Raw genomic sequence first — 25899 nt, forward strand, 5'->3', positions numbered from 1 at the left:
CTCAACAACGAGGCAAACACGTAAATACGTAAGGGCATCATTAATAATAGGTGCGAATAAATTATTTTAACAGAGTAATAGACAATTGTACGTAAGTAAGCGTGTTTTCTATATGTGCATGTCATAAGATCAGCTAACCTAATACAAATATGACTAACACTAAACTATGAATTAAAGAAGATCTGAGTATTTGGTATTATATTCTAGAGTGTCGAATCGTGACAGAAAAAACAGATGCATCTCTTCATTTTTTGATCGTTTTATTTCAACAAAATAACTGAGTAAATCAAGTACTCACAGTGATCAAAAGCTACGTTACATATGAAACAGGTTGAAATCTCGAGACACGCTATAGAACAATAAAACAGAAGACGCTATCACAATAACAGGGTCAGCTTTGGCTAACAGTTTTAATTCGACCTTAAGAAGCTATATTCATACCTAGAGAACGCCAAATGCACCAGTAAATCCTACTTGCGAATCTTTTCAAGATGAAACCACACGTGACTTGCGAACGGACTAAGAATAATTATAATAAGCCATTTTAAAGTGCGTGGAACCGGCAGAAAATTCAAATGGAAATACTAAACACTCAGACAGATCTATATTTACCAGAAAAACAGCCAGCGTTTTTATGTTATGCAGCGATCTTATTTTCGTAATTTTTTTTTAGATTTTGGCATTGACCATCAGTAAACAGTAGATGCGTCGCAGCGGCTGAAGGAAGTTACCTCCTATGTTTTCACAGGAAGCAAAATGGGTGCAGAACAGTATTACATTTTGTTGGTTTATCTCTGTTATAGCGAAATACGCTCACTAGAAAAAAGATGTTTGGTTCTTAGTCGACTTGACCCTCACTCTGAAGTGTTTAGTAGCATTCTGTTCTGTAACTTGTTGAACACTGCCACAGGAGCCATGAGGTTTGCACAGCTGCTATTTGATCGAATTCCTACCCTAATTCGAGGTCCTCAAAACAATGCTAGAACAGTGGTACTCGATCGCACTATTTTAAAATGCCTGTCATAGAAGAGGCACCCGAAAGCTAGTTACGGACAAAGGATGGACGATAATCTAAACCAAAAAAAGGTATACACTTTATGCCAAAATAAAAAGGCAACTTTATTCAAAGGGTTCGTGCCCACACTGAACGGAGTCCGTAGCGGAGGACATATTCGATTAGACAAATGTGTTTCTTTACTAGCTAACACTGACTATTAAGTAATAGCTTTTCACTTAAAATCGATAACGCGATACAATCGGCTTGAAACTGGCAGCATCCAAGTTGGCGCTATTCGTAATTTAAAGCAGACGATCAGCGGCCCTACATACGATGGCTTGCCAGGCCAATTTCACTGATCTATAGATGACTATGAGTGGACATCTAGCTGGCCATCGGCTGTTTCGCCCACATCTGGCGATATACCTAGGTAACAAAAACAGGCGCGCGACATGAACAACACGACTCTTTGCTCTCTCTCGAACGACAGCAGCAACAGCGATTAAGCAGACAGATTGGAGGCAATGGGGGCAAACCGCCTGCTTAGTTAGCGTGAGCTGCGCTTCCGCTATTATAGGAAGAAGCAGCCCGGAATTTTCCCTCATCTCGTGCTAAGAAACAACGTCGTATACAGTAGGCGCGTATTGACGAATCAAACGTGGCTCACATATAGATAGAGGCGGCAATCTATAATTACCTAGTTTATTGTTTTGCGTTTCATTAATGGTATTATTATTATTGTTGTCGTCAGTGAGTAATAAATCATTGCTTCGACGCTCGGTATCGATATATTGATTTTATTGCATACAAATATAACATTGAACAACTCCGTTAAGCGATACGCTATCGTATCCGCACTGTCAGTCCTTCTCTTCTTGTATCATACTTTACTGTTAATTTAATGTCGGAAAACAAATTAAAATTTGCAGAAAAGTTTTCAGAAGCAAACTATTTCGCTTAAATTTCGCCTTCGCCTTGATTATAACTGTCCAGAGCTCAAGGAGGGCGGATCAGTTTCAAAGATGGCGTTTAATGCCTTCACGAGACCATGTGCTGCAAGGGTTGGTAAGGATACAAGTGCAAATGAATCTGGTTTCGTTCGAACGTGTGCTTTGTAGGCAAAATAGTGTTGCCAAATTGACGGGTCCGCACCATTGTGTTGATTTTGGCTAGACGGCATTTTCAGCCTCATTATGCCTTGCTAACGAGTTTTGCATACAGCCTCTTATCGTATTGCCTTTTCGGGTCATTACCGAAATAGGTTAACCTGGGGATGCGATGCAGTTGACCAATATATATATCCTGATCAGTATTATAATTGAGTTCCTGTTTGTGTTTTATGTTGACGTTTAGCGGTATGTTGGTGTGTTTTTGTAATATTTATATTTAGAGCCGTGTGAGGCGGTGCCCTAGATCATTAACATATGTGTGTCTTAGTAAGTTGCTCCTAGAAGCTATTTATGTGCTGTTGCTGCTATTTGTGCCTATGGGATTGTGATTGAGAGGCGATCGTATGTTCAGAAAAAGACGAATAAATCGCATTATACCTAATTAATGTTTCGAATTGGTTTTTTGTGCTTAGAGTTAACCCCAATAACATCTCGAGTATCGCTAATATGTCTAGGGATCATCTCTAGGGAGATGAAACCGGTTCTAGGCTGCTAATAGGATCATTTTTTTATGTATAGAAATGGTGAACGGCACAGTACGACTGTTGTAAATTGACTTATCGCTCTTTGTTCGGCCCTTTGAGGTTATTGATACCGAGCAGTTAGAAAATTCTGGTAGGTACTATTTCTTGAAGCACTTAATGCCGCATGTATGTCACTGTCTTTCTGTTATGTGATATCTTATATTACCCGAATCTAAAGCATTTCATATAGGTGGGGTTTTGAATGAGCTGAAACTTTAAAACCACTTATATACCTGTCCAGATCCGACTGTTATATAGTACAAAAACAATAGACTTGCCTAACATATATAAATAATACGCTAATAAACTGACCAGGCCAAGTATTAAATAGCTTACTGCTCCTTACTAATTGTGTAGCTTAGAAGACGACGCAACTAATAAGACACAGCCTCAGCTAGAGTGAAAATATGTTTGAAACATTTTTAAATAGCATTAAAAAATGGCAGCGCTTAATATTTTGACGCGATCCTGGGTTGTGTAACATGTTGCCCTGTGTAAACGGCGGGCGATTTAAAATATAGAATCCTATATACAACTGCCATATACACGTGTTGGAAGATAATGATTGTCCAACAAAGTTATTCATTAAACGACTATTGTGCTAAGGAAGCTGGTTTGGAAAGTTTCTAGTAAATTTCATATTCTTCAGATATTTTATAGCACTTATACCAATAATCTCAAAAAGAACTTATGTCGCTATTTGAACATAAATCAGAACGGACCATAAATTTTCGATTCACAGTTTAAGCTGATGGTTGAATTCCTCCTGTATCGTTTTTGCTTTCAAATGTACCTGTCTTCAGATCAGTGTTAGAATATCATATAAAGCATAGCACAGATGCTTGTAAAAGACTCGTAGCTCGTTACCACATTTAACAGCGAGCAGCATTGAGCGACGCAAAACGAAAGTGAGAGTTTGCGTCCTTTTATCTTCAGGCTGAAACTATATTCGTTACCTTGATAAAATTGGAGGAGACAAAGACGAATTTCCATTCCTACTGAGATATTTAGCAAGAAACAGCTTTTTTATTTTAGAACCTGAGCGGCAGTTGATACGAAGGGGATTACCATTCCATAAGATCAACGCATTTAGGAAACAAGATATAATTGTACGTTATGTTCATTTAGATATATTGATTTCGTAGTTCTTGAAAGATATATTAATCACGTCGGGCCACACTGTAAGCAGTGGTCGAGCGTATTATCTACTCTTATGGTGCAAGTTTGTTACTGCTAACTGTCTTTATTAAGCTGTTACGATGGTTTTCTCACTGCTTAAACATTTAACTGCCTATTTTCGCACTTATTAACGACACTAACGAACAAATAGCCCATTCTTCCATTGACTTTCGGTTGAATACCTCTGTGCTGGGTTATCTAGATCGAAGCGAAGACGGGGGCGTTACCCAATGCGGCCTTGATGTATCGATGCTTACCCTTCTGAGCGTACCGAAAGTAGACTGTCGTGTAAAGGTCATCTGGAAAAGGTTCTTGAAAGCGACGACGATCTTGTTGAGTCCCAGGCGATATACTACAGTACACATCTACGAACTAAGTAATAGCCAACAGGCAAGATTTGTTATGCCGACTAAGAAGTCGTTACAACGAATGCGGAAAGCCATGGATCACATGCTACGCGCTCGAGGACAGTGTATCGTCAAAGCAATATGGAGCGTAGCTAGAATTCGAATGTTAGCGGACAAATTTGGACCGCTCCAATGTTCAGCTGGGACTGGTCGACCGGAGTTGTTCAATCGCCTCTTCTTTACTATTCTTAACAAAAGCGTGAAACGTAAAGCCTTCTTGTCGGATAGGGCTGTTTCTTCAACAAGTTCGTCACCGCTGTTATCCTTGCAGGCGATGTCGCGATCCTGACCTAGGATCTTGGCTTACTTTAAATCTTTACCGAGCGAGTGACCTCGGCCACGCTTAAGAGTTGAGGCTAAAAGAATAGTGCCACTACTCAACTGTTTGAATATTTCTGAATGGCTTTGAATAACCCAGTCGTTGATAACGTTAGTGAGCTTCTTTCGTGTGACAAGAGGTTACCGCCTCGTCGATTGATGCTTACTAATATTCTTATTAATTTATGAACGATCTAATACAAATTTATTTTCTATACAAAGCTAAAGGAATTTGACTTGGCCTGAGCAAGTATGTCAAGGACAAATAGAGAATTATTTGTTGTATATGTACTGTAGATTTATTTTAAGTACGGCGCTTTAGAGTGTCACTTTACAATAGACAGTACCAGTTTCTTTACCGATACGTGACTGTTGCTAGATGCAACTGAAACGAAAGACGTCTTCCGAGTCAGCATAATCAGTTACTCGTATTATGTTGCCGTTATAAATCAACTTACGTATGTACTCGTCGGTTGTTGGGTTGACTCTATATAACTTACAAGCTAATGAAACGCTCGAGCGACATGTGGCCATTCTGAAGTGTCTAATTTCGTCTGTTCCGTGATCAAATGTCCGAAACAGCCATTGGATCCAAATCGAACCCCAAATTCCCGTGAAAGATCACACGTTATTTGCTGTTTATTATATTATTTTCAGGTGAGACATTAGCAAAAAGAAGCAGAAAGATGATAGAAAAAATAATGTCTTCAAGTTTTTTCCAACTTACCTGCCGGCAGAGTTGCCGTTATATCTAACTAATTAGAAAAAAAAAACTCGTAATCGTTTGTACGTAGTATGATAAATGATTTTCGCTTGTGTGCAACTACGCCGAGTATAGAGAACTCGAAGAGCTTGTAAAAAAGACCGGCTTCTTTTGGGAAGAGTAAGCATTTGGATCTACACTTTTGAGGGGTTCTGTATGAAAGCCTGAGGGTATAGCGTTTGTTTAGTGGTGGGAGCAGGGGGTCGCTATATATTTTTTGTTGGTAGCTTCGTTAAAACTGTATTTACGATATAACGGTATTCCATTATATGCCTATTTTGATACACAGTCATAATATAGTGGCGAGTCTCTGATCTCAACCTTTTAATAAATTCACTAATTTTTTAAGGAAGCAAGCGCCATGTATTGAATGTATTTTGTTCCGGAACATACTTGTAATATAGAAAAAGAGGCTTAGATATACGCGCGACGTGTTGCGGAAATGAGTCACTTTTCGTTGGAGATAACTATTCAATTGATCATTATTAGAAAAATTAGTTTTTTGAGTGTTGCCACATTTTTCTCTACCATCATGTAGTGGACCTCTAAGCAGAACTTATTTCAACAATTTCAAATCCAGTTTAATTTCTAGCTCTAAAATTATTAAGTTCCGTTCAATTAGAATTCCAGCATGTCAGTTTAAAGAGACGCTTCTGGTAGTACAAACAGAACTATCTCTGTAGTTGAAGCAGATCACCTATATAGATATACTATAAATATACGTAAACACGTTTTTAATTAGTCGCTCTATTAAGTAGACGTGATATTTACTGTAGTAGCACATACAGACAGCTTCTTTTAACGCAAATTATTTAATAAATACTACCAATAAACATAAGTATTACTATTGTGTACTGCACACACAGCATCAAATTGCTGCTCATGTGGGGTCCTAGTGGTTCCTTAACGTCTTGTATCAATTTTATTACGAGAACGATATGATTGTGTCATAGCGTCTTAAGACGAGGCCTGTCGTGATCTATTTTATTTAGGCTTTTCCTTCTTATCAAACAAGGTTGATATTTGAATACAAATATGCGGAGGTAGTCTTTATTCTTTAGTTTCAAGACACCAGATCACGTTACAACAGACAAGCTTTATACAAACTGGTATAAATACTGATATTATATATAAAATCACTAGCATTTGACCGCAAAAAATAATGGCGTATTTTTAAAAAATAACCGATTGTGATTTTTACAGAGGATCAAGATTTAGCTTGAAGAAGCCAAGATATGGTCGTGCCGTTCCTCCATAGGCTGACGTGCTTTTTAGTAATACTGTTTAACATTATCCCCGGAGCCTTAACCGTTACCTAGCTGGCGGACATGTTGTCAGCGGCACCAACATTAGCCTGGCATAAACATAAACGTTGAACGGGTTTGCTTGATAGTAGCCCCATGATACGCCAATGCCTAAACCCATGTCTACAGTTAAGTCTATTTAAACAAATACCAGTGTTATATGTCCAGAGCGTTTCGAAGGTATTCATTCGTATTGTTAATTTCACGCAACATCGAACAGCACCTTCATTTATGAGGATCTCTATTGTCTGCTAAGGGACACCCAGACCGTATGTACTTCCATTGTCGTATTTAGTCACCTACTGTGAATTGCCACTAGCAACACAAACCTTCGTAAATCAGCAAAATACCTCTCGACGTACAGAAACTGGAACTGGCTCACCGACAAATTAGATCATTTTTACGAACGACGATCCTACTAATAAATATTGAGTCATCTGAAGAAAAAAGAGAAAGTTGAAATTAAGCTATTATTTTCAACCTGAGGGCCTTCTAAGTATATGAGGTTTTAGCCAAATAAGGATTCCAGTTGTTCAAAACATGAAACGGATTCTAGCAGGAGCATGTCGAATGTTCAGCTGTTGATGGACAGTAGACAGTTTTGGATGTACCATGATGTGCGAAATCAGGTTTTTTTATGCCGCTAAAACAGCCTTTTCTTCTTCTTCTTTCGATTACTGCGAAGGCGGGGGATAAATCTCCGCTCAAGTCAAACAACTGGAAGCTGGAGGTGTTCATCCATGAAATCGCGTGGGAAATTTAAACAGCTAATCTATTCATTACCTTCGAATATGGGCTCACTCGTACTCCCAAGCTCTAAGGAGACAAAGTATGTCTGTCTAACAAGCTGCAACTGTTCTCTACATCGCAAGTACCAGAAAATTGATTGATCGATACTTTGCGGCTTTTTCAATATCTGGGATCACCCAGGAAACCACAGTAGGCACTCATGATCATTTAGGTATGAAACGTACTCTACCCTTAGGTAGGATGCTTATTTATTAACATATGCCCCTCTGGAGAAATCATCAACAAGCTCAGCGGTCATCATATACAGTAAAAAAATATAATGTAGCAAATGCAATGATAACCAGCCGCACTACTTCCACGTATGTCTGACCACTTTTACCAAAAATATTCAGCCTTATGCACTTTTTCCTGCCCATTTCGCCTAATCTAAAGGCTACTACAAAAGAATCAATTTCCATTCCGTACTTTAATTTGAGTAGGTCAAATCATTCTGTTATCCGAGTGTGTCCCCGTGACAGTTTCAGTGGGTAATCCATCTGCATACTAATCTTAGATACACATTGCGGTTTAAGCTCGCACCTGCGCATAGATACACTTTGGGAAGTAGCTGCCTAATGGAACCCCTAACGGCAAAATCAGACGAAACAGAGGCTACTAAATTATACATTGTTAATTCTTCGCCGTTATTCCGCAATGTCGAACTCAAGCTGAACGTAAATTTACTTGGAAAGTATATTGGGCTCTTTGAGAAAGCACGAAGGTAAGGATTATGAACACAACGTGGTTAACTTCCAAAGACCCATGCAGATTTTTTTTGGGTTCTGACAAAAATAGGATAATCTTTTTTCCTCCAATTTTGTACTTTTATTGTCTGAACCTAATGAGCCCCCTTTTGGTCCACCGTTAGCTAGATGATAATCTAGCTCGTGGAAATTTTACTGAGTATTAAGCCTTTCGATAAGGGCTTTTAATAATGGCATTTAATTTTCTTATAGTGTACAACCATGCTAAAACAAAACATGGAAGCGAAAATGAAGCAAGTCTTCTTTCACCATGTGTCAATTATGTGCTGACATTACACTGGCAACTTTGATCCATTGCCGCCATTGCATTTAGATGCTGTAGATTCGCCTGATTGAAAAGTGGGTATAAAACATCTATACAAGGTAAACGGTGACAACCGTTTACTTTGTATTCCGTTTTTCTCTGATTTGACTCGTCTGTGCTGATCCCCACCCCATTACCCACCAGGATCATCTGCTGGGCACGTCCACTGCGCCGCTATCGCGGTGTTAGGCTTTCTCCTGAGCCCACTCCACATGTCATAGTTTTCCGAACTCTATATTCTCTTTAGGACGCTCGTTTTTTTGGTAGGTCTATCTCCTGAGTCATATCATGATCATCATCATCACCATAATCGCCATCGCCATCAACTACCCCGTTCTGAAGGCCGACTCTCAGCTCCGGATCGCCGCTCAAAGATAAAACGGCCAGCTAACGCTCTCCGCGGAGGGTTCGAGAGTTGGCCACTCACAAAACGGCCCGAGGAGCTCTTATAGCAGGCGGAGCGACGACTGCGGAGTGCCTCGTGTTGCACCGACATGCAAGCATACGCTCAACACTAATTGAATTGATATTCCCAGCTTTCGCTTTGAGAGGCTGTGTAATGGCATCGTCGAGTGCGCGTCAAAGCGCCTGATCGAATGTATGCTAAAGGGCACAAAAACAAGAATAAAATGATATTAGTGCTTTAGCGTTTGACGACGCCCCTCTACTGGACTTTGCCCCTGTCATATAGGCAAAAGAAGATGGAGGTAAAGAGTTCGCCTGTCTTCGTGCGTAAGATGGGTGAGACTTTACATCGAAGGTTATCGAATGATGAAAGGTGCGCACCCCCAGATCCCGGCGTTTAATGCTGTTGATCCTGAGGGAACTAAAGTAAAAGCTGATCTATTTTGTAAACATATATAATGTATAGAAGACGCAGTAATGTCGGATAATGGTCTTCGATAGATATTTATTGTATGAGTCATATAGGAATGTAGTAATATCATTATTAAACAATACTTTTTTTGAAACTACGGAAAACCCCGATGTTGTACCATCATTTTTCAAAGTGGGGCAGAATTTACTTCGTCATTATCTTGTGTATTTTAACGATACCAGATATACAATCGCATTGGCTATTGCATGAAAAAGTTGACGACAGGGTGTTCCAAACGCCACTGTTGAAAAGCTGACGGCGTGCGAATTCGCAAAGAACAGCCCAATATTGAAAGTATACGTTTGGTTAGATCATTACTTTTAAGGAGTTCAGTGATTTATTAAATAATTAACGATGATGATTACTTAGAGAAAATTAATACACCATTTTGAGAATACGGGCCAGGGTGACAGAGGGACTTATAAGGCAAGCAATGACTTCGCCTTGTTAGGGTAGGATCATCTCATCGTTGTTGTTGTCCCGTTGTTCCTTTTCGAACTCGCGACGTCGTACCTGAAGTTCAGCGTTTAGGGTGGATTAAAAGTACTTTCTGTTTATTAGTTCATAAATATCACAATTATTAACGTATTGAATTTTACCAGAATCCTTGCGCTCTGGTACACGATCGATCAACTTGGCTGGCTATTTGAAAGCTCGGGAACGTGTTCCATAGAACGCAGCATATGCCGTGATAGCCAAATACTACAAAAAAAATCTATATTTGTAAATGGTTGGAACAAGTAATTCTTGTTTCAAAGCCTACAAATGATAAAACGGTTATAAGTGCGACCAAGCTATTCCAGTAGCGTTAAAATGAAGAACATTGTTTTGCTCTTCGTAAATTTCTAACAACAATCATTGATGTTTGTAGTTGAAGAACACTTGAGAATATAATTAGAAAAATAAACCATAAAAAAAAACAAATTAGCTCTGACGCTGACGCTATACGAGTATATAACTATCAATGCTCACGACTAAGACGCTAAAATTATGTATAGACATCCTTCAAGAAGATGGATGTAATATATTGGATTTTTGAGCCAAGCGAGTTAGTCAGCAATGTAAACTTATCTAAATGGGATTTGAAATAAATAGAAACGTCAGCAATATAAGCTGATTTAGATAGGATTTAAACTGTATTAGCTGACGCGGTCTTACTTCCTCTTCGCGTTTAACGGTAGCTGATGTTGTGTTCGCAGCATGGACCTTATGAATCTCCTCGAGCTGTCTGACCCGTTGGTTGTACACCTCGATTTGCTCACGTAATATTGCGTCTTCAATCTGCAGCCAAACGTTATGGAAAAACAGTAACAATTGGCGGGTTACACAATTTGTTTACATTAGGATTTAGCGGCGTCACTGACGTTTGTTCAGCGCTATATGGTTTCATTACACTGGATACTTTGACATGGGATTGTCCACTTACCCGCGCTCGGTCCTCATCGAACTCGAGGCATCCGGCTCCGTCAAGTCGCTCCAAATCGACCCAGCCTCTCCATCGTACACATACTCCGTTCATGATAAATGCACTTCGAAGATGCACCTGTTTCGCAAGAGTACTTCATTGCTCGTTCTGCCAACTTTTCCATAAGCAGGTTATCTTACACAGGTGGAACGTAAGGGCGTTGATTAGCCAATAAAAATGCGAATAAATCTACGAAACTTTCTCTCGAATCGACCTCTAGCTCGATTTGCGCTATGCGTGTGCATGTATCATTGTAGATGTATTAGAGTATATACGCACACATACATGCAAGACGTTCCTGCTTGAAAGGATTATAACGTTTTATAAGAAGCTTGATTTTTACAGCTGACTAAACACGTAAAAAAGTTGACAATTTCTCTGGGTATATCCCCTTCTGTCATGTATATAGCATGGCGTTTGAGCATGTTAAATTACATTGCACGACGAGCTATACCTTGCCGCGTTCCTTCGTAAAGTCACAATAGTCTTGCGAATATCCGAGTACCGGTGGGCAGGGACTGAACACGAGTTGGAGGTTAGTTCCGCTGGCAACGAACGCTAAGTCGGTATGACCCTCACGGACGCCATTTTGAAATCGAATTTGTCGTTCCTCTCGAGGTCGATCTCGGAAGCCAGTATAACGGACCTAGAGAATTGCACCGCACAAATAGACTGTTACACAATCAGCCCAAATTTTTCTTTAAATCATAAGCTGTCAAAAAAGGTCCAATAAATACACCAAACATAACTTATTTAGTGTATGCTTGTGAAGGCCATGCACACGATCGGCTCATGAGATTCCATGAAAACGTTTAAAAAGAGATTCGTCTAGAAAAAGCCTTCTAGAGCCTTTGTAAAACTCCAGTAGTATGACTGTGTTACATATCGTTAAACCAACTGGTCATTCTCAATGGTACACACTTTGTTCTTCTATGAATGTTCTATGACAAAACACTTAGACAATAGATTGTGTAGGTGTCTTGTCGCCTGATGGCTTTTCATTTGTGCATTGTGAGCGTCAGTATTTGTCACGTCTTCTATCATTTTATTTGAAACGCACGTCTGGGTCAATCCGACCCCGCATGTCATTTATATTATTATAGTTCCATAAATACCTAATGTTTCCCCAAATATACCTACTCCTACATATGGATGAGTAACAGGTGGCTGCAATGAACACAGTAGAGGAAGGTTAATCGCAGCAAAGCCCGATTTACATGGAGATGTATAGAATTAATACTCACTCCTTTTCCGACAGATGCATGAAGACAAAAAAAAAAAAGTCGATTGTCGTCCCGTTATGCTTATGCTGCTCGCCGCGATGAAGCATAGAGCTAAACCCACCTTAAATACATTTCAATACATCCGTGTCTATCTGTTTATATCTATGCGCGTAAGAACCTAATGGTTCACTTTGATCCTGTTATTTGGTTAGCCAGTGGGAAGAAGCCATTGGAGATCAAAATACGCCGTAGATCAGACGGCAAAGATCACCTTCTAGACTCGTATTGTTTGAGTCAGTTGGTTGTCGATCGAGACAATCCGCCATTCGTTGTTGTTCGTCCAACGCAATCTGTTCAGACGCAAACACCGCCGAAGGGCTCTTTCTGAACGAGGAACAGATCGGTGTTTGGTACGGATCTGCGATGGACGTCGTCACCGTGAGAAAGTCCTCTACTGACCACAACTGTAACAAGGGAATACTTAGCCTGACTGATGGGTACGGCGCAAGACATCCGGAGTAACCGAGTAGAAAGCAACGCGTATCTAGACCTGGAGCAGATCTATATATGATTTAAGCCTTTCTATTAAGTAGAACTCACGATAGTGTTCTTTCAGCCGAGATGTGTCGAGATTTAAAACGACTGTTGAGTGCATGGTGTGAACAAAAAATCTTCAAAGGAAACCGATGTATAGATATATTGCATTCAACTGAAACATGAATATGTTGTATTAAGGAATTAACTTAATTTGATTTCTATATATATATATATATATATATATAAGGGTTGAAGTAGTATTTTTTTATTCAAAATTGGCATCAGGGCGAAGTGTTGGTTGGGTGTGGGACGAACGGCTTCCATTAAGATGACTATCCACTAATTCATTTCAATTCTTCACTCTAAAGTAACTTCGTTTAATAATATATATCATACATATGGGCTGTATGCTCTATATTGAATAGTGGGATAGATCATGGTGCTTCTACGTTTCGAATTCTACTTCTGATATCGCCGTTAGGTGTCCCATCAGACGGTTGACTGGATCCCACCACGAAACGAAGTTTGTCTGTGTGTCTGTGCCTGAGTTCGAACTTAGAAATGATGGTACATAGATAGCTTAAAAGTTGCATATCTCAGGTCATATGAGCCGTTCTGTACCATTGGAAAGCTGGGATTTGACGGTAGTAGATGTGCTGAAATTGCCACAACGCGTTGAAGCTAAGTAAAGTTGGCTGTGTTCTACAATTTGAGTACGATAACGGCAAAAGTACTGTCCAGGTTCATCAAAAAAAAAAACATGGTTGTTGATGGTCAAAATGCGTTGTTAGATGAAACGGGCCAACGATGGTTCTGTCGCTTTCGTTCTGGAAACTTTAGTGTGGAAGATACTGTTCATGATCGTTGTCTAATTTCGAAAAAAATCGATGAAATAATCTTGGAAGCTGAGCAAGACCAACCGACCGACATACAAGAGTAGCCCTGACATCGCTAGGTAATCGAAACCAAACAGATAGCTGTAAAGCTCTTTAAAAAAGCTGGCTACAAAAACAAGCTCAATCTTTGAGTGCCACAAGAGCTAACACAGAGCAATCTACTCGACTGTAGTTCTATCTGCGAAATTTTGCAGAAATTAGATAAAATTGAGTACCATAACTTGCTGAAAAGATCATGGTTAAAGCGAAAAAAAAGCTCTATAGGCTGTGGCTGAGTCCCGGACTGACGTCAAACAAAATGATACTATATGTTTGATGGGATTGGAATAGAATCGTGTGTTGTAGCTGCCATTTAGTAAAAAATTGATTCGGATTTTCATTGCTACCAATTAACAAAATTAGACTGAGCTAAATTGACCGATACTGGTGAATAGAGATCTCTTCTGCCAGCCAACAATACCCGACCAGCAAAAATTTAAATTAAGAATTGCATCACATCTGCCTTATAGGCTGAATTTTGTGCCGTTAGACTATTATCTGTTTCGGTCTCTGCATAATGGCTTCTGTTAATCTAGTTTCATCACGAAAAAATCACCTGTTATCCTCTTTCTCCCGGAAATCACAAACATTTCATGGTGATGGAATGACGGTGTTATCAGAAAGGGAAGTCACCAATAGAAATAGCGCAGATTTAGTTTAATAATATCGCTTCAAAATGTGGAAAATATTCTTTCCCAATTTGACTGTCAAAAGTCCTCAGTACTTCTTGGATCACTTATATGTATAGAATGCGAGTCATTTCTATCGTCACAAAAAATATGGAGATAGTTGATGAACTGTTTGCTAGGATATTGTCGAAATTGCAGGGTAGTAACTGTTGTATGTACCACTCAATCAGGATTGGGGTGAAAAGAGGCTAAAGCTCAAATACTTCGACGAAATCAGATCAGAGGACACCTTGATAATAGCTATCGTGCTGCCTGCACTTCAGAAGCATTTCGTGAAGCAGCATTCAAGAGATACTTGAAGCAGGCTGTGCACTTCGCAGTTGCTCATATATGCTGAAGTGGTTGTGATGCGCATGTAAGGGATATGATACTGCACTGCGAGTTCACACTCGCCAGGGTCTGGATTTCGTCTCTGAGACGGCCTTATTACATAGGCCTTCAGAGGAGACAGTGGACACTTGCAGGACTCACTGCACTTTAAAGTCGCTTTAACATTTATGTTCACTAATAGAAAAATTGATATGTTAAAAGTTGCATGTAAATAAATCACGTAAATGTACGATTTTCAGAAGAAACGCGCGGATTGCAAGGGAATACGCTGGACAAATGAACAGATAACGGGTTTCTGCTCACGGCATTAATCATAGTACATGAAAAACCTATTGTAACGTTCCAAAAACGAGCTGCGAAGGTTCACGAATAATGCTAATACATTCAAAAAAAAAAACAAAAAAAAACTATTTTCCAATTGTTTTTAGGTATATTTTTTTAAAATTCTGGTTGTACAACGTATTGTTCCGACGTCTTCTGACGATAACTGATGTGTCAGTCATAGACCTTCATTCCAGCGAGGTTTCTCGTTAGAACTTCTAGACCCGCAAAAATCGACGCCGCCGCATATAGCTAGGGCGACCACAACTGAGCAAATTCACGCAGTGATACGAATATGTGTGGAGCTTTCACAGGTGAAGATTTGAAAGGGCAACGCTTGAAGTTTCTACTGGCAAAGATCGTGAGGTTAATCATTCAAAAGTAGGAAAAAAAAAAACATTGGGACGATCAGGCATTCGGAGTTGTTTTCCAAAAATTTGTATTTATTTTTTTTAACATTTTCTCTTCAGAAAATACATTTAGTTTGAGACGGCGTACATGAAACGATTTCGTTCGTTGAATTTAGACAAAAAAAATTATCGTTCTAGTGGTCGTGGTAAGCATTCGTGTGCGCTAGAACGTATTTCGGCAGCTAACAGAGTGCTTGCCGGAACGTTTCGTTGAGTTTGAAGTTGAAAATTGGCGCAACAGGCGCCCACGGTGTCGTATCCTGAGTAAAATTTTTGAGTAACCGAAACCATATTGGCATAGTATTTCTAAAAAAACAGACTGATTTTAGTAATCTTTCCATATAGTTTATATACGAAATGTTCCTTCCAAAAAGATATCGTTTTTTTCCATTCAAATAGATGCATATCTTTTCTGTCTTTTTTTTGTTTGAGAATTCTCTGTCCTTACGACGTGCCAAAAAAAAAATTCTCTATTTCACTCTCATGATATAAAAAGCGCAGATTGCATATATTCACACAAAAGAACATCTCAACCCCATATAACGTCTGTCTAAAACGCTGAACAGAATGCCATTTCTCTGGCGTATGTCACCTACCTCACCTTCCCGACTAAGCTTCCGAAACAGGTCATCCGTGTCAAACTTGTGCTTTTGGTCTTTAACAACCCGCGGGATCTTGAGCAGGTAGCGCGGCAGCTGGTCGAACACAGAAGGAGTTTCGAATGGGAGCATCCTGCGAGGAGCACCTGCCAGCCCTCCGCCGGCTCCTGCGCCGCTCCAGCCCACCGTGGCGACGCTGAAAACACTCACGGCACTTCCAGTCAATAGGCGAAGGCACCAAAGCCTTCGTTGCGACGCGTGTGTTTCAATGAATACGTATTTGCACGTTAGTCTCTAGCAGGCTGAGTCTCGCGCTGGCTTTTTTTCTGTCTATTATCCAGTTCAATTTGGCTGCACTATATTATCTGATATTCCCGTCTAATGGGAAGCTGTCGATCTTATGGAATCGGTGACAAATTTCCAGAGTGATACGAGCGCCGATGCCGATATATGCGCTCCACACACGTCACAATCACGTATTGAAAGACTCTTGTGCAGGGTTTCAGTAACAAGAAACCTTTTTCCTTCCAACAGACTTAGCCTAATAGTGCAGTATTCATATAGGCACAATCAAACGCGAAGACACAGCTAATGAGTGAGTGGAGTCGCAAAAACGTAGCTTACTCTTCAGTTTAAAAAAGCTAAACGAGTCTCGTCCTCTTGTCTAACGCCACGGTTCCAACGAGACTGCGATGACTTAAGCGACTTGACAAGCTCGGAGCCACTGTTTGGATTGGAGAAGGACAAGACGTCGCTCAGGACCAGCCTGAATTTTGCTACTCCTTCCTGCTAGCTCTTCTCTTCATGTTAGCTCTCAGCTCTTGCAACTTGGGGTTGCCTCCAAGCGGACGAAGACAAGTCGCGCGAAGGCAAAGCCCGGCCGGAGCCCGGACAACCCTAGCAAATTATCCAAGATGGAAGACGAAGAGCGCAGTGCACTAGCAAGGGGCGGAGCTTCGCGCGGGGCTCTGGGGTCTACGCGCCACCCCCGGAGCCGAGGGCTAAAGCGGGGAATTGGAGCAATCCCCGTTTGTTACGAAGGTATGTAATGGCTCTCCGGCAAAAAGCCTGGGTAAGGAGACTGTGGGATAACTCGCGTAGTATCGAAGCTTCCAAGACAGCTGGTAGGGTCGGTGGGGTGGAAAGGACGGAGGGGGAAATTGCAGCTCTCGACAGGGTGGCACTGTTGGACGCTCCGAAGATGGAGACGACAAAGCCGATGTGAAGTTACGACAAAGGCGCACTCTCATTGGTGCTCGGCGTGCCTTTGAAAAACCGTTCTATCTGCGCATGCGAAAGCACGCAGTGACACTCCAATAGAGATCTTTTCGATAGTAGCAGAACACCTGAGACGTTAAAATACAATAAAAAGGAGAACAGGCTTGGCGAAAGCAGGTGCCATTTCTGCTGGTCATCGAAAACCGGTACAAAGAATTTAGGAAGCCATGGAAAATAGATATGCTGGGTCAGCTTGAAACATCGAAGTACATGGCGTAACTGTGGGCTTGGTACTGAATTTTATGTTAGTAATATAAATGTAAGAGCGACCTTAGCAGCGCAATCAAACTGTTTGGCAGAGTATAATTTCAATAACTCTGTAAATATATATAAGCATGTCAATGAAACAAGCTTTTAGCAGGTAAAGCTATCCGAGAAATAAATTATTATTCCTTAAACGGATTGGGTTAGCATGCGTTCTATTTTCTGTAGCTGATCCTAAAATATATAACTAAATAGTATAGTGAATATATCGAAAATCAATATAAAAAATTACCTTCTAGTATTTAACTCCGGACCAAGTGATTAGCTTCAGAATCGACTCACAAAGACGCTTCAGGATTATATTTAAGCAGTTTAAATAGTACTTACTGTCGTTCAGCGCAACTCAGACTCATTCAGGAGGCACCGCTTGATACCGTAAGAAGTTCGGGAGCAGTAGCTGTTTCCACTTTTCGTAGATTTTCTTCGTTAGCGTTCTCACGTTGTCCATCAGCGCCCATCGACGCGAAGTATCGTTCCGCCTGAGATGACGCACAGTCATCAGACGGCGCTGCCGCTTCGCTCAGTGATAATCGGAATCGATCAGGTTCAACTTCGCACTTGAATCTGATCCCATTTATTCAGGGTTCGCTCTGTCATTGCTGTCGAGCAATGACGTGTGTACCACGGCTTCTGCCGTCGACTACTAGTTCATCCGATCACAAAATCAATATAGCACCAGCAAGCGACATCAGTGAATCGTAGCCGTTGGTCTCAATCGATGCGAAGTGAATGAATACTTTTGAAGTCGCTCAAATTGTCGGACAGCGTTTTGCTAGGAGGTAGTTGAATTGACACCGGCATTCAATCGGAAACAGATTGGAACCGGACGCAATGGAGCGCAGAGAAAAGACGCCACTTTTTTTTTGTATGACTATTATTATATAATGGGAGTAGGGGCAGAAGACCCAGCAGACTTCTATTGTAGGGGACAATTTTTTGTGTCCGTAACAGGAGGCCATCTACGATGCCACGCAAAGGAAGCTGAAAAATATATAGATAAAGTACACGATTTACAGAAGAGACTAGGAGCTATAGTGCACCGATAAACAAAAGCACTTCAAACGTTGGGAGAAGTGTAGTCAATTGAAATGTACCATGCACAGATGCGAGATCGAATAGGCTGGACGAGGTTTCACGTACCGATATGGGCGATTCATTAATGTCACGCGTTTCAATACAATGTTGAGCCTATTACTTGTGGAGAAATAACAGCGTTAACTAGTTTATAGCGTCGTATCATCCTTAGCCTGGACTGCTTGTTGAAACTAGGCTTATGTAGGGTTATTGATATCAACTAAAAAGCAGTCACTTGACTTTACCTCCATTATCACATTTAACCAAAGATATGTATATCAATTTTTAAGAACGTCCCCTTTTTTCTAAGAACAACTCACCTGTTTTTTTCAAATGCCTGACCCGGTAGTCGTTCCTATGCTACCAGATCACTGTTGCATTGAAGCATGTGGTATAGGATTTAAATAATAAACGGAAATAATATATTACTGATGACGATTGTAGAAGCGCCTTAAGGCTTTTCCTACGCGAAGACTTGCAATCACAGTATCTTTACTTGTATCTAGTAACGACTGTAGTAGGTCGTAATGGATCCTGTTACAAAGAGATTGCTCGTTTTCTACCAGCTGAAGAACTACTTAATAACGCTGGATGGAGAGTTAGTCTATGGGAAGTGACCTGCTATCCCTCAGCTCCGCTAGGGTGCTCTCCTTCCGGTTCTTACATATACACACATGTATATATATAGGTTCGAGGCTTCGAAATAGCATATAAGCCCTTAGACTTCAATGGGTATAACGCATGTATATACAGCTTGTGTTTGTGTGTCCGTGCGTTACCTATACGATCGGTTATCAGACCGTCTACAAAAGATATATCAGGGGGTGACTCTCCTATACCATTCCTACTAGAGCTAGCTATACGATAGCGAGAGGGAGCGTAGAATGTGCGCATGATGCGCGCACCGGTGAAATGGGGAGTCGCACATCGGGCGCTCGATGCCTACGAACAGGGTTAATAGGGTCATCGAGGCAGGTAGAAGCAATTCATCAAACGGTCGCGGCAAGTAGGGCCGAAAGGTAGAACTAGTGGCACGAGAGTGTTTACTACTGTATTGAAACCTGGTGTGCGCGAAGGCGATAAGCAGCGACTTAATAAGATAAACAGTAGTATAAAAATCCTAGGTAGGAAGGGGAAATGATCGCTATTCAAAGAAAGCCGGGTGCTACTGATAGCCAACACGAAGGGAAATCACCCGGGAGTAAAAGTCATTGGGATTCGTTATAATCAGATATCTACTGGACAACGGGAACATATGTGCATTCCTCTATGCAGGTCAATTTACTGCTGTTGTCCATATCATCCGCTTGCATTCGTCATCTTCGTTGTGCTTCGCTATTTTTAATCGTACTCAATATTTCCGTTTACGTTTTATAATTATGACGTTAACGTTTCTACGGACATACGATGTGACAAAAGTAAAACACCAAGTTAACGATAGTTCGGTAGGTCATGTTTACTTATTCAAACTGCCATTTATTGTAACTTGTTGGGTAAAAACGACAGTATGTCACATCGAGTCAATGTATGAAGGCACTAATTCTATTAACGCTCATATGAACTTAAATCGTTTGGCTCGAGATGAGGGCAGATTTTAAAAAGTTCCTCAATAAACTCACTAATGCTGTTTGACACCGCTGATTCGGCAATAAGATCACTGGCGCATTCGTTATTTGTCCGCTCCCTGTAAGGACGTCAAGCGGTACAGACGAAAATATTAGTTGCATTTTCAATGTTTTTATCAAATATATGTTATAGACGTCTCTATTGTCCCTGCTTTAAAACCTAAGACGCACATTTATCCGATAAGTTAGGTCAAAATTATCTACATTTCTACGATCCGGAACAAGAAGGTCTTCCAAATGCAGACGACCAATTTCGGCTGATCGTGAGGATTAACGTTTGCGATAAGCCCGGACGCATTCTGGAGATCCGTTAGCATATCGAGATCCTTCGATTTCAGTATCCTCGCCGAGAGTTTAGCAATTAGAGCATTAAGTGACGTTTCTAATTTCAGTTGGACCTCGCGGATGGCGACCTCAAACTCTGCGCAAAGACCAGTTGATCCTAGGCGTAGGAACGCACTTACCTATAACGCAAGCACGACAGCGAAATTAAGCTACTAACTTCAATCCGGGCCAGACTACGTTAACAGTCATCCTAGACGTCCACAGTCACGCAGACACAACTGGAAAAAAATGGGCCTAGAACTAAAATAGATTAGGCCGTGAGTCTAGTCAAGTGAACATAGTGCCCATGGTGCTTGCTTGTATCGCTCTTGAAACTACAGAAAAATGACCCCGCCGGCTATAGGTAAAACATCTTTCAAGTTACTGAGTATTCAGAGCCCACCGAGAGAAGCACGCTAGCTGAGTTAGAATCGTAACTTGCTAATGAAAGCATCAGTGCTTGAAAGATCAAAGCTGAAAATTTTACCTCGTCACAGGCAAATGCGATTTCTCGTATCGCATCGATTTGAACACAGTAGCGAATCGTTGGCGCGTCAATTTGAATCGACCAAAGTCGAGCCTGTAGCGCTTGGAAGACGTCACAAAGTTTGCGGCAGTAAACACCAGCTAAACCCACATAGTGCCACATAAAGGTGTCGACAAAATGTTCACAGCGCTTTATGCAATCTTGCAACCTGTTGGTGAATTCTAGCAAGGAATATGCAAACGTTAAGGGAAAGTAATGTACCGCAACTCAACTACCCTTAAACTAAATGATGTAATTTAGATTTACTATGGTGAATCCATTATGCTATACGAAATTGCCTTCAAACCTTGATTACTGTCTGTTAGATTTCCAATTAGGAGTAGGAGATCCTCCTGTTCGACACTGAGAATATCGTTGATGAGGCTGCTTGTCTGTTTATCGGTAAACCATAACTTGAAATCGTGATCGATTGGCGCCAGCTGGCTTAATCGGGTCAGGGGAACAACAACTTCAACAATTTCATACGCCAATCTTGGATACTTGGGAAATTGTTTTAAAGACTCACGGACGATGGCTTCCGCGTGCGGTAAAATCAAATCTCGAAAGTTATTCTCTAGAAGCAAGCTAAATTTTCCATCGCCGTATCTTGGACATACTTCATCCATGATCGAGGTCCAGCAGTTCAGTCGGTCTAAATTTACGCACAACCTCTCTACGGTATTAGTTTCGGCTGAATTAAATATTTCAAGCAATTTAACATGGACATCCTTCAAAAAACGTCTTATTACGCTGGCGTTAGGCGCGATACGTCGTCTGGAATTTAAACACATGTTCAAATTATAACCTCTATTACTGGCAATCTAATTCAAATTAGGTCGTCGATTATCTAACTATCCTGTCTATTCAGCTCTGTCAGGAATGGACAATGTCTAAATATATCTATGCACTACGTACCACTTATATATTTCGATTGAAAAAAGAATATAGAAAACAATAATGAGTACATACGCAGTTTCAAAAAAGCAGACCACGGTGCTCAGCGCTTCTTCGTCGTTAGGTCTGTCCCAAAAGCACAGACCTTCAAGCACGGCATCCTGCGACAAACGCAGCAGCTTCTCACTCACCTCGGGTGGAAGTACGTCGCTGTAAAGGGCCTTGAGGTTTTCTCGCACGTACGCAAACGAAATAGGAACTCCACGAAGTTTAGCTTCAACCGCTACATCGAGGTAGATGCGAGCTCGTTTCAGCCGAGTGACACCATAACGGTGAGCGTGCATTTTAAGCAAAAGGGCGCCTTCATCGTCGACCAGCAGGTGGCTCTGTTGATTTTGGCGGTGGGCCGCGAGGTATCTTGCCATCTGCTGATGAACGACTACCATTCTCGGTGACGGCTGTCGACGTAGCTGGTACGTACCTTTAAGGGCGCAGGACCCACTTGTACCATCGTCAATTGTGGCCTCGGTTTCCTGTTCAGCTTCATCTTGAGACATCAAATCTGAGAGGAGATGGTCAACGAGGACGTGGACTGTAACGTATTCCGACTCGCACAAGGCCTTGGCCGCTTTTTCAGGAAGTAGCTTTGCTATGAGGGCAGTCGCCGAGTTAGTGATTTCGTGCAAATGGCGTTTCCGTTGAAAACAAAGAGTGACCCTCTCGCATGGCTCGAGAATTTCGAATCTTACTCGTTTTCCAGAACTGAAGTCGCAGGTCTGCCTACGGGCAAAGTTTCGTGCGACCTTGAAATTTATTTCCAGACGATAACTTGTATGATCCCATTTGTTCGAATGGTGTGAGCATGTGATCTCTATCTCGAAGACAGGCGTAATACTGGAATAAAAGGGGCTAGCTAAAAATTTGATCACGGACTACTATTATAAAGCATTATATGCACCGAGCACGTAGGTAAATTATCAATAGCCTTAGTTTACGCGCTTTTCTCCGACTCTGCAGTTTAGTAATATTATTGATTATTTCGGATCTTTTATTTTTTTCCGACCAGTTATTAAATCTACGCACTCAATAGGACGTACTGGTTGCAATTTAGAGGCTTCGGTTGATCGTAAGATCTGCGTAATATATTCCCTTAGTTGACTCTTATTAATTACGAATTGCCCATCGAATTCGTCCGTGAGGGCCCACCATTCCGAGCACCATTCTGAGATCATATGTGATTCCATCAAAATTTCGTTATTTACACACAATAGCAACAGGTTACAATTTACGTAATTCCAGGATTCCCCCTATATTGTAACCTGTACTATATAGTGATTGAGAAATAATTGATAATAGAAAGTAAGTTGATCCAATCTTATAGATAGCGGCGGTGTTCCATGGCTCATCAGATCACAGTCTAAGTAAAATAGAAAAGAAACCATTATATGGTGCTTAAACCTATCGTAACTGTCGTTTCGTTTTATCCTTATTTCGTACCGCCTTTTTTCCATCGAGTACTCTCATTTTGTAGCACGATAGCATGCTTTTGTCTAGCACCCGCCCCTTATTTGACCCTCGAGCTCGTGATATCCTCTTCAAACAATCTACAGATACTACAGATGGGTTCAACTCTAAGCCCTACAATTACTCCCGTAAGCCCCTTCCGTCTGATCAGCATAGAGCACTATAGTCTTCTACACCAGTACCCTCCACTATAGCGCCCTATACTCATGGTCACGTGCAGGTCGAGCATAGCAATGAAGCAAGCTCAAGAATCGCCAGCGAACTCGGAGCGTATCGCCCTCTCTGCGACTTGTAAGTCCTGAGGAGCTACTATGCCGCAGAGAGCTCCAGAGCACGACTGCCTGCCCACCTATCGGAGCTACTCGGCTGAGTTTGCTAAGCAAGTTTCTCTGCGTTGAGCTTGTTCTCCTCGTCCGTCGAACAATGGAGCGAAGGACTTCAACGCATGTTGACCGGCGGAAAATCCTAGTTAGCCTCCGAAGGCTTGAAAGCCTGTAGTCCCGGACACCTCGGCACGCACAAACTACCATTCCTTTGCTTAGCTGCTGCTACTACTACTGCCCTCAGACATCTTATATACGACCCGAACTGTTAGTGAACACGGTACAGCTTTGCGCCAAATGCGTACTTACGATCGTTTAGCTGTTTGTCGTATCTTCGCCTGCTGCTTCGTTACAATAGCTTCAACTAGGCGATAAACGTACTGGCTGAAAGTGCGCTCGTGCTTCTCATATACGCACGCATACATACACTCTATACCGATATACTCGGGGGTAAGTGCAATGGGAATCGACCAGCGACCGGGTCGTCGCGTTGAAGAGCAACTTTCCTATCAAGCAACTCTCTCCTCCAGGAAGCACGTGTAGAGTGCAGTATGTTTACTTACGAACGATACTAACGCGTTGCTGGCCTCCATCGCCATCACTGCTTACGCTGTAATAGGTGATGATTTGTGTCAATATCTGTTTGCATGACATGCGATACTGAATCCAATGTACAAAGTGACAGATACAACAACCATCAGTGCTTCCCAACACACGTGCGCGACACGTCTCCGGCGTCCTTGCGTACGACCAGTGAACTGGCCTATCGAACTAACAATATCGACCTTATTGGTTGGCCGTGGGAAGACAAAAAAAAAAAACGAAGTAAGTAGTGATAACAAAGTAGTGAGAAAAACGAGTGTTACGACAGCGATTTATTAGGTTCCGTCTACCTTCGACACCCCGGAGCTGACAAGAAATTATTGCCAGACAACCTATGTATCGCCTAACGTAAAACCATTGACTTCAGCCACACCTGTTTAAGTAGTCTTGAAGTTTCCAAGTACATCTTCTGTGGCTTCCTTGTTTGTTCTCTTTGTGTTTACCATATCAATCTTTCTAGAAATAATTAACTGTTACCTTCTATTTTATGCTTCCATATCTTAGTGGTATAGATTGGTGTTTTTGTCACGCACAACTTCGAACCCAATGGTTCACTGGTAGCCTCGTTCTCGCGGTCAATGCTAAAGCAATGATTTCGGCAAAAATCATCCTTTTTTCACTCACATACATTCTGTGCAGATGGGAATATTTTAGGGGACGGCCCAAGTACCTCAAGCCTCAACTGCCAGACGTCGCACTGAAATTTTGCCAACGGCGACTGGCAACGTGAGTCGCTCCTGAGGTTCCCTCCCCTACGAAAGCCATTCAACGACCTTCGTTCTGTGTTTTTATTTCGACTTTTAACTTTTCGCATCCTTCTATTACTAGACATTATTGCATTTCAAGCGTTTTCTACCGAAAGCCAACAACGCTTTAGCTCGTTCAGTTGTGTGAAAATCACCCCACACCCATTGCTAAACGTCAACTGTCCCTTCAAGCCATTATGCTAGCGAACGCAAAGTTCCCCTTTTGACGGTTGTGTCCAGAGTGGTATTGCTATGGCACCGCGTTTTCGTCGCGCGCAAAAACATTCGATGCCTCCGGCCGTGTGTCTACACATTTATGCGTAGCTTGCGAAGAACGTCTACTAGTTTTCGTTCGATTTTCAGTGGCAGTCTTGAAGCGCAGGTTCGGTGGCCGCCCCGGTTCATCGTGTGCACTTGTACACCACGCTGGCGTTTGTGCTCGCCGTTTACTTGACCCCGTCTTCCTACTCGCATGAACTAGTAGCTACCCTGCTGGCTAGCAGATCACCTTCTCCCCATTCAATTTTTACGTTTCTCGATTCGGATTATTGTCTCAGTGTGAATCTGCTGCGCTAGCGGTTTCATTGAGCTGGGCGATAGTCACGTATACGAGTTTCGTCAACTCGTTAGACTTGTGCTCCACGAAGCAGCTTGGTGGGAAGGAAGACTTGCTTTTCTGTAACAGTTGAAACCTCTTAGCGCTCATCGATGTCGCTGCTACAATGGTTACCAATATCGAATATATTACTAATAAAAGATATAACGATATGCAGCATGTTGGATAATCATAATTACACGAGAAAAAAAAAAAAAT

General features: G+C 41.5%; 2 protein-coding genes across 2 annotated transcripts; both read right to left on the bottom strand.

Moving 5' to 3' along the window:
- Positions 1 to 9401: 9401 nt before the first annotated feature.
- Positions 9402 to 16795, bottom strand: LOC111271933 (protein big brother). The gene is made up of 5 exons (XM_022852987.2): positions 15902 to 16795; positions 11315 to 11506; positions 10822 to 10938; positions 10554 to 10676; positions 9402 to 9908 (listed from the first exon to the last, which is right to left on the bottom strand). The coding sequence occupies exons 1-5, from the start codon at positions 16034 to 16036 to the stop codon at positions 9843 to 9845; spliced, it is 633 nt and encodes a 210-aa protein (XP_022708722.1). The 5' UTR covers positions 16037 to 16795; the 3' UTR covers positions 9402 to 9842.
- Positions 16796 to 19951: 3156 nt separating this feature from the next.
- LOC111271932 (uncharacterized) lies at positions 19952 to 23110 on the bottom strand. The gene is made up of 6 exons (XM_022852986.2): positions 23062 to 23110; positions 21965 to 22802; positions 21303 to 21769; positions 20957 to 21177; positions 20350 to 20609; positions 19952 to 20204 (listed from the first exon to the last, which is right to left on the bottom strand). Exons 1-6 carry the CDS (start codon positions 23108 to 23110, stop codon positions 20066 to 20068), a joined length of 1974 nt encoding a protein of 657 aa, XP_022708721.2. The 3' UTR covers positions 19952 to 20065.
- Positions 23111 to 25899: the final 2789 nt, after the last annotated feature.

This window comes from Varroa jacobsoni, unplaced genomic scaffold (assembly GCF_002532875.2).
Source record: "Varroa jacobsoni isolate VJ856 unplaced genomic scaffold, vjacob_1.0 contig01278, whole genome shotgun sequence".
Classification (NCBI taxonomy): Eukaryota; Metazoa; Arthropoda; class Arachnida; order Mesostigmata; family Varroidae; genus Varroa; species Varroa jacobsoni.